This window comes from Nematolebias whitei, chromosome 14 (assembly GCF_014905685.2).
Source record: "Nematolebias whitei isolate Nwh7 chromosome 14, NemWhi1, whole genome shotgun sequence".
Lineage (NCBI taxonomy): Eukaryota > Metazoa > Chordata > Actinopteri > Cyprinodontiformes > Rivulidae > Nematolebias > Nematolebias whitei.
In genome coordinates, this window is record NC_056511.1 from 827,127 (window position 1) to 837,286 (window position 10,160).

The 10,160-nt window shown below is 44.5% G+C and overlaps 1 protein-coding gene across 1 annotated transcript in view; it reads left to right on the forward strand.

Moving 5' to 3' along the window:
- Positions 1-9,196, forward strand: part of LOC119420749 (arf-GAP with Rho-GAP domain, ANK repeat and PH domain-containing protein 1) — a gene marked incomplete at its 5' end in the record, with an annotated part of 47,431 nt that extends 38,235 nt beyond the window's left edge. Inside the window, 2 exon segments of the mRNA XM_037688178.1 lie at positions 8,643-8,852; positions 9,061-9,196. Coding sequence (XP_037544106.1) covers positions 8,643-8,852; positions 9,061-9,170 — 320 coding nt within the window.
- Positions 9,197-10,160: the final 964 nt, after the last annotated feature.

Consider the following 10,160-nt stretch of genomic DNA (forward strand, 5'->3'; position numbering starts at 1 on the left):
ATAACATCTAAGATATGAACTAAGAAAAACATCAACTAAATATACACTAAGCACTCATAACATAAAACATTGAACATCAGCACAAACATGAACATGAGTCTGTGAGCAGATGTGCACGCATGAACACATCAACATTGAAACAGATCAGCAGCAACATGAAACAGATCAGCAGCAACATGATATGGTTTTTCACAGTGATTATTCTAGTTAGAGATTCATGAGTCTAACAGCCTCAGGGTAGAAGCTGTTCCTCAGTCTAGTGGTTCTACACTTAATGCTCCTTAACCTCCTTCCTGAGGGGAGCGGGGCAAAAAGTGTGTGTGCTGGGTGAGTGAGGTCCTTCATGATGCAGGTGGCCCTCTTCCTGCATCTGGAGGTGTAGATGTCTGTGATGGTGGGGAGGCTGATTCCAACAGATTTCTGTGCAGCCTTCACCACTCTCTGCAAAGCTTTTCTTTCTGCAGCTGTGCAGCCTCCATGCCACACGTTGATGCTCGAGCACAGGATGCTCTCCACTGCACACCTGTAGAAGGAGGTGAGGACTGAGCTTCCAGACCAGCTCGTCTCAGCCGTCTGAGGAAGTAGAGTCTCTGATGAGCTTTCTTCATCAGGCTGGTGGTGTTGTTGCTCCAGCTGAGGTTGTCATTCATGTGTACACCCAAGTACTTGTAGCTGGAGACCACTTCCACCGCAGATCCTCTTATGTTCAGGGGGGTGTAGATGTTTTTGTTCCTTCTGAAGTCCACAATCATCTCCTTTGTCTTCTTCACATTGATGTGAAGGTTATTCTCTCTGCACCAGCTCTCCAGGTGTTCCACCTCCTGCCTGTAGCTGGACTCATCATTGTTTGTGATGCATCCCACCACCGCTGTATCATCTGCAAACTTTACAATGTGACAGCCTGGATGGGTAGCTGCACAATCATACGTGAGCAGAGTAAACAGGAGGGGGCTCAACACACATCCCTGAGGAGAGCCAGTGCTGAGGGTTATGGTGGCCCCAGAACAGAGCCATGAGGAACACCAAAATGAACAGGGCAGGACTGGGATCTGAAAGTAGAGGAAGCCAAGAAGACTGATCTATTGGACAGGTAAGAGGACAACCATTTTAAGGCAGAACCTGAAATACCAGCCCAGCTCTTCAGCCTGTCCAGCAAGGTCAGATGATCAACAGTGTCAAAAGCCGACGTCAGATCCAGCATAAGCAGCACAGAACATTTTCCTGCCTCTCGTTGCATCAATAGATCATTTGAGACCCTAAGGAGAACTGTCTCAGTTGAGTGGGATTTATGAAACCCAGACTGAAAATGGTCCAGAATACTGTGTTGATCAAGAGCAGCAGTTAACTGTTGGACCACAACCTTCTCAATAATCTTAGCCAGAAAATGAAGTTTGGAGATTGGTCTGTAACTGTTACATGAAGAGGAATCCAAATCAACCTTTTTTAAGAGTGGGTGGATGACAGCACTCTTTAGGCAAACAGGTACTTGAACAGAAGCTAAAGAAGCATTTACTACGTTCAGTACATTAGGACCAATGCACTGAAAGACAAGCCTGCAGGTAGAATGTCCAGAGAGCAGGAGGATGTCTTCATGGAGCTAACAAGCTTAGCTAGCTCATGAAGGGACACTGGCTGGAAGGAGTCTAAAATAACAGGCCGAGCTAGAGAGGGAACAGTCAGCCCAGGTGCAGGTGAAGGAATATTATTTCTCACCTTACTGACTTTGTCTATAAAATAAGAAAGAAAAAGTTGGCAATCCTCATTTGAAGAGATGGGAACAGAAGGTGAAGCTGGGGTGGTAATGTCCCTGATAGTATTAAAAAACAGTTTGGAGTTTCCTTTGCTCCTAGCAATCAGGTTAGAGAAATAGGTTACCCTTGATTCTTTAACAGCATTGTTAAAAGAGGCTAAAAGGTCCTTTAAAAACAGAAGATGCACCTGTAGATTAGTTTTCTTCCACAAACGTTCAGTTTTTCTGCAAGAACGCTTTAAACGTCGAATGCTGTCATTTATCCACGGTGTGGGGTTAGAGACGGGCAATGACCTCTTTTTGATAGGACAAATATTGTCTAAAACAGAGAGACAATGTTCATTAAAATGATCAGTCAGTAAAACTACATCATTAAAGGAGATAAAAATGGATTAAACTCAGCCAGAAAAAGGTCTGCTGTCGAGGAGTTTAAAAAGCGAGAGCTGACCTCACGGCGAGGTGATTGCTGTAAAACAGTTTGACATAAATTAAAAAGAATACAGTGATGATCAGAGATAAAAATGTCCTCAGAAGACAAACAATCAATGTTCACACCCAAAGTAAAAACAAAGTCCAAGGTATGTCCTTTGGAGTGAGTCGGTCCTGACACATGCTGAATGAAATTAAAAGAGTCCATTACACTGATAAAGTTCTTTGCCAAGGAGTCAGTGACGTCATCAACGTGGATATTAAAATCGCTAACAATAACCAGCCTGGACAGCTTTAGAGTAGCTGATAAGTAGCTTTTTTTTTTTTTTTTTTTCATCCAGTCATCCAGGAAAATGGCGCCAGTTACGCCAGCCGCTTGCCACGTATGCTCTGCTTGTTTTTTGTTGTTTGTTTGCTTTTTAGTATTTTTTGTTATGATGCCTCTGCTCTGCTCGTCTATGACCACACAACTCTTCTCAGCCTTCGACATGTTAAGTTGCCACTATCTGGTTCTAGTAATGATTCATCACAACTACCTCCTCACCTGTCAAACATACCGGACTATCTGCGTCGTGCGCCCTGCGCCTTTCAACCTCGGAGACGCCCGAGGAGACGCAGAAAGCGAGGAGGATTTTTGGTGAGAATTAAAGCATATCTGAAAATATCTGGCAACAATTCTGGTCTCTCTCACGATCATACAAGCAACTATCTGTATGACTGGAGACATCGTTGGATTAAATCTGTGACTCCATCTCTTCATTTGGAACATGAGTCTTCATACTGGCGACGTGAAAGGAATTCCAAACGTGGCACAATAAACTTGAAAAATCTTGGCCAGCTGGCCCGCGCACCTGCTGCGGGCATCAAGGATCAGACTCTCCGAGTAGCCTTGCTGAATACAAGGTCCCTAACCAACAAGACTTTTATTCTGAATGACTTTTTTACCTCCAAAAAACTGGATTTTATGTTCTTGACAGAAACTTGGCTTCATGTTGGTGAGTCGGCTCCTTTTTCTGAACTTCTCCCTCCTGACTGCACTTTCTTCAGCTCTCCTCGGACCACCGGTAAAGGAGGTGGATTAGCCTCTGTTTTTAAATCTAGTTTTAAATGTCGGCTGATCCCCACTCATTTTTACCAGAGTTTTGAACTTCAGATGGTGGAGATAAACTTCTCTCCTCTTTTACTCTGCGCTACAATCTACCGGCCACCGAAACACAGCAAAGATTTTATTAAAGATTTTACTGATTTTATGACGGGACTTATGCTACGATACGACAGCTTTTTAATAATTGGTGATTTTAACTTGCACGTGTGCTGTGAGGCTGGACCTCTGGTCAGAGATTTTCTGAACATTATTGACTCTTTTAATCTCACACAGTCCGTCACGGGTGCAACTCATGAAAAAGGACACACACTGGATCTGGTCCTGTCTTATGGGATAAATGTGTCATCTGTGGAAATCTGTGGAGCTCTTTTATCTGACCATCTACCGGTTCTGTTCACTGCGGTGGTCTCTGGCAGGAAGGAATGGGCTGGACCATCTGTGCGTTCTGCACGCGCAATTAATTCAAACACCGCGCTGCGCTTCTCCGCTGGCTTTAATGACTCTGTCTCCTGCAACCCTCAGTTCTGCTCTGTGTCCAACGTGGACGAGCTTACTGATCTTTTTAGTTCTGTGTGCACTGACATTCTGAACTCTGTTGCTCCTCTAAAAACCAAAAAGAGGAAGTCATGTCAGCCGTGGCTGAGCGAATCCACCCGCGCGCTCAGACGCCCGTGCAGACGAGCAGAAAGGAAATGGAGTAAAGACAAACTGCAGGTTTCCTTGGACATCTTTAAAGACAGCTTGATAAATTATCAGAGAACTGTTAAAGCTGCTTTTTTATCTAACATAGTTTCAAACAACAGTCACAGACCTCGGGTTCTTTTTAATGTTTTTAACTCTGTTGTGAATCCTTGTGATGCTGCTCATGTTGCTGAATCTCCTGCACTGTGTGAACAGTTTTCTAAGTTTTTTATAGATAAAATCTCTGCTCTGAGACCCTCCTCAACACACCTTTACACAGACCCCTCCTCACTTCCTCCATCCGCAGCCTCCTTTGAACAGTTTGAGCCGGTGACTTTAGTTGTTTTAAAGGACATCGTGGACCACATGCAGCCTTCTAATTCACCTCTGGACTGTGTTCCCTCTCGTCTGTTTAAAGAAGTTTTTAACACTCTTGGTCCATTAGTTCTTGTCCTGATTAACATGTCCCTGTCATCGGGCTGTGTTCCACCTACTTTTAAACATGCTGTGGTGCAGCCTCTCATAAAGAAGAAAAACCTCGACCCAACACTGCTCTTAAATTACAGAACTATTTCTAAACTGCCTTTTCTGTCGAAAATTTTGGAGAAAGTTGTTTTTAATCAACTTAAGAGGTTTTTAACTGCCAACAGCATTGGTGAAAAATTCCAGTCAGGTTTTAAATCAGGCCATAGCACAGAGACAGCCCTTTTAAGAGTTTTTAATGACCTTCTTTTAACTGTTGATGCAGGAAGCTCTGCTGTTTTAGTGCTTTTAGACCTTTCTGCTGCCTTTGATACTGTGGACCACAACATCTTGTTGTCACGACTGGAGCAGGTGGTCGGTATCAAAGGCACAGTTCTATCCTGGTTTAGATCCTACCTGACTGACACGAGTTTTTCTGTTCATTTAGGAAAATGTTCTTCATCTCCAGCTCCTCTGATCTGTGGGGTCCCTCAAGGGTCTATTTTAGGTCCATTGCTTTTTAATCTTTACATGTTGCCGTTGGGGTCCATTTTTAGAAAACACAACATCCCTTTTCACTGCTTTGCTGATGATACTCAGTTATATCTTCCGATTGAGTCAGACAGGGTCACTTCACTGGATCCACTCTTGAACTGTCTAAATGACATTAAAGTCTGGTTAAAACTAAATTTTCTGAATCTAAATGAAAATAAAACGGAAGTCATCAGCTTTGGTAAATGTAATACCCTTAATGTGCTTGGCCCCTTGGCTTCATACAGCCACTCCAATGTCAGGAATCTGGGAGTTATTTTTGACAGTGCTTTTAAATTTGATAAACAGATAAATACAGTTGTGAAATCCAGTTTCTTCCAGCTAAGACTCATTGCCATGGTGAAGTCTTGTCTCCCTTTCAGAGACCTTGAAAAGGTGATCCACGCTTTTATCACATCTCGTTTGGACTACTGTAATTCACTGTATGTTGGTTTAGACAAATCATCTTTGCATCGTTTACAATGTGTCCAGAACGCAGCAGCCCGTCTTTTAACAGCAACTAAAAACATGAACACATAACCCTGTCCTGGCTTCTCTCCACTGGCTTCCTGTCCACTTTCGAATTGATTTTAAGATTTTATTGCTTGTTGTTAAAGTCTTGAAAGGTCTGGCCCCGTCATATTTATGTGATCTCATTAACATCTACACTCCAGTAAGAGCACTCCGGTCTACCAACCAGTTCCTCTTAGATGTCCCCAGATCCAAACTGAAATCCAGAGGTGATCGGGCTTTTGCGGTTGCTGCTCCAAAACTGTGGAACAGTTTACCTGAGAATTTAAAGAGCGCTCAGACTGTTGAGACTTTTAAATCTTTGCTGAAGACTCATCTGGATTCCTTGGCATGTCATCCACGCAGAGTCTGAGAACAAATTTAGAGCTGATTTTATTGTTGTTGTGTGTTGTTTTTACTGTTAACTTATGTTTTTGAGTGGCACTAGATGCATTTTTACTCTTTTTTTTTTATTTTAATCTGTCTTAACTGTAAAGCACTTTGGTCAGCTTTTGTTGTTTTTATGTGCTATATAAATAAATTGACATTGACATTGATAAGAAGTCACTAAAATCCTTTGAGAAAGTACCGTTTGGACCAGGTGGACGGTAAACCACTGCACAATAAAATGGGTCCTTAATCCCAATTTTAAAGAGCTGCAGCTCAAACAATGCAAAACGTCCAACATTAGATGTGCGGCAGGAAAACCCGTTTCTAAACATGGCTGTGAGGCCTCCTCCACGGCCAGACAGCCTCGGCTGGCTGATGAAAGAATAGCCACCAGGACACAGTTCGATAAGAGAAATAAAATCTGAATCACGTTGCCAGGTCTCAGTAACAAAAAAATCCAGATTTCGGGATTTTATGAAGTCGTTCAGCACGAACGATTTGTTAGTGATTGAACAAACATTAAACCGAGCCATACGCAGCGGGGAAGAAGGTGGGGTACTTGCCGTAGCGGCCCGTTCCAGGTGACGGAGAGACTGAGGGTTAGATCCATGGATATTACGTAGACCATCAATGGAGGGAAGAAATGGTGATGAGTCCGGAGCTTCTGGATACACAGAGCAGAGGTAGCAGCAGTGCAGAGGTCCAGATAGAACACAGCCGGGTCGGGATGTGTTTGTAAAATCCCCATTGGACCAAAAGCCAGCGCAACAAATGGAAAGAGTTTTATGGAGTCATTTGCCAACGACCCCACGCTTCCAGAAAAGCCTGAGCTTCACTTGGACACCGGCTCTCTTGCCTCTCTTCCTCTTTCTCTGAGATCCGTGCGAACACCGTTGAGGGTCGCAGAGAACGCCAGATGGGAAGCCGCTCTCTGGTGAGAATGAGCTGGTACCTGAGGGTGGGGCGTGGCTCCTCTGCATGGAACCCCGAATAGACAGTAGCGTTTGTCGATCATAGACCAGCATAGGTTGAACATCCCCAATACAAAATAAAAACAGGAGTAAACAGATAAAAAATGCCGAAAAATAACGGCCATCCGCAGTTTTGGGACAACCAGCAGCAGCGAGGCCAAACACAGGTGCTATCTTGCTTGGAGCTGTCAGCTGACAGCTCTCAGGCCCTCAAAAAAGTTGGTTTGAATATTGTTAATAATCCACCACCGTGCTGGCCTGATGGCCGCGGGGCGTTAAAATACAGACAGTTTGGTGGCAATAATTCCGTCAAGGCGCTGGACTCACCCGGAGACATCCAAGTCTCTGTGATGCACAGAAAGTCCAAATCGTGCTCTTGAAAGTAGTCCCTGAGGATAAAAGTTTTGTTGGTAACAGATCTTGCGTTGACCAAACACATCCGGATACTGTCCAAAGTGGAGCCAGCAGCGGTGAAGTTTGCACGCATCAGTGGCCTCAGGTTTTCAACAACAGCCCCTCCGGGTCGGTCCGAGCTGCGCACTGGCTGACAACTCCCATTGTTTACCTGGTCCGGGCACACGGGAAGCTGGTGATGGAAACCATGACCACCAGCTGAAGAGGAAGATGCAGTGCGCAGGGCTTTAAGCTTTACCAGCCGCCCATCACGTTTTCCCCAGCGTCTGAAGCGATATCTCTGGGCAGGCAGGTGAGGACTGCAGCGGAGGTAAGCTAGCACGTCCGCCAGCAGGGGGGAGGGGGGGTCCAGAGGTACGCTCGTATTGTTCCAAATAAGCGACACTGGTGACAGAAAAACGAAGATCCAGAAGCTGCTGTTGGTCATACATCAGCAGTGAGTTTATGTCACAGATAAAAGAACAAACAAAACAAAAATAATCCCAACACCATCAGCAGAGGTGGATTTCAAGCCATGTGCATGGGCGCCATCTTACCGGAAGTCCAATTGTACACCATCAGTACCTCGGTACTAGGATTACCTAACAACCAGGGTACTAGTATTCCATAAGAACCACAGTACTAGTACACCATCACTACCTCTGTACTAGTACTCCATCAATACCTCATTACTAGTACTCCATTAGAAAGAACATCAGTACTTGTATATCATCAGGACCACAGTACTAGTTTTGCATAAGAACTACAGTATTAGTACTCCTCAGTACCCTGATACTAGTACACCATCAGTACCTCAAAACTAGTACACCATCAGTACCCTCTGTACTTGTATTCCATAAGAACCACAGTACTAGTACACCATCAGTACCTTGGTACTAGTACACCATCAGAATCATGGTAGTTGTACTCCATCTGTACCTCAGTACTAGCACTCCATCACCTCCATACTCATATTCAATCAGTACCTCCATACTAGTGCTCCATCATAACCTCGGTACTAGTGCTTGATTTGAACCACATTACTAGTACTCCATCTTGTACATCATTACTAGTACTCTATCTGAACTGTGGTACTAGTACTCGATCTGTACCTCAGTACTAATACTCCATCAGTACTTTGGTACTAGTACTCCATCAGAACATCAGTACCAGTTCTCTGCGTGTACCTCAGTATGAGTACTCCATCAGTACCTCGGTACCAGTACTCCTTCAGAACCTCAGTACTAGTACACCATCGTTACCTCAGAATTAAGAAGTATTGGGAAAAGACATGTTTCTGCCTTGGCACAGTGTCGGAAATTAAACAAATAAAAATTTCTTATTTACACTTCCTCATAACCTCTAAATTGTTGCCATGGAAACCACAGGAGATGAAGTTTAGCTTTGTTTCTGTCTCAAGGTCTGAAGGTGGAAGGTGTGTACCGGCGCTGCGGTCTCGCGACCAAAGTGAAAAAACTTGTGGAAGCGTTGATGACTTCACCAAACTCTGCCCCCCTGGAGAATGATGAGCAGGGAGTTCTAGACGCTAGCTCCGCCCTCAAACAGTACATCCGAGACAAACAGAGCCTGATTCCTGACGCAGACCGAGAGCAGTGGCGGCAGGCTGCAGGTACCTGAAGTACTTTACGTAATCCTTAAATGTACCACAAGTGCATTTAATATTTTATATGATACTTTGGAGTACATTACATTACACATTACTTCCTACTCTAGTACTTTTATCAGTAGTAGCTGTAGTACATCATCAGTACCTCAGGAATAGTACTCCATCAGTACTTCTGTAGTATTACTAGATCTAACATAGTTTTGTTTCTCAGTGATTTCAGATGAACGCAGCAGGTTTAAAGAATACAGACGGTTACTTCGGAAACTTCCTGATGACAACAGAGCAACACTCAACGCTCTGTTTGGACACTTCTACATGTAACACACACACAACACACACTCAGTAACACACACACTCGGTAACACACACAACACAACATGGTGGCAAGATGGCGCCAGTGTGTGTGTGGTCGTCTGTCTGTCGCTCTTGATTTCGTTTGTTTTATTTCCTTGTTTTGTGCTCAGCACTAAGTTTGTGCTTGTGTACAATCGTCAGTCCCTCCTGGATATTCAACATGTTGTTGGCAATCTCAGTGTCTTTGATCATGGGCACCTGTGCTCAAACACCCCCCTCCTGGCAAAAATGTTGTTGTTACAGCGGTAAACGTGGAGGACAGCTGGTGAAACTAAAGATCTGCCTGGCCCGTTCTACATCCATTTCTCAGACAAGAAATGGATTATTTCCGTCTTTCCCTGTGCTATGGCGTTTCCTGGATCCTGTTGACAGCTGCCTGCTACCTGTCACCGGCCTGAATCTGGGCGTTTTCCCCCACCCCTCTTGATTCTCTCATCTCTACCAGCGCAGAGTGAACCTGCAGAGCCTGAAGATGCTGCCCCCCCCCCCCCCCCCCCGTCCATCAGACAGCAGGCTGCGGTTTCTGCCAGGATTGGTCAAGTGAACGCCAGGTCTTTAACAAACAAAACTTTCATCTTGTGGGACTTTTCAGTTCCCGTCATTTGGATTTGCTCTGCATCACAGAGACCTGGGTCGAGGCTGATGACTCCAGTGTTTTTTTTTTTTGTTGTTTTTTAATTGAGCAACAATAGATAAGATACATGTCAAAAGAATTTCCTTGGACTATTGCCCATATTGCCCTCTCTGGATTTTTCTGCATGTCTGACCATGGTAACGACCCTTGCTCTCCCTTGACTACTCTTTGGATTACGTTTTGGCTCTGGCTTCTGTTCTACAAGTCTGGACCGCTCTGCTGCTCCCTGAGTGACGTCACAGGCCTCAGCACGACAACAGCACCTGCCATGTACAGACGGAGGTTAGTGACTTTTACTGTAACCACAGAATCTCCTCATCCTC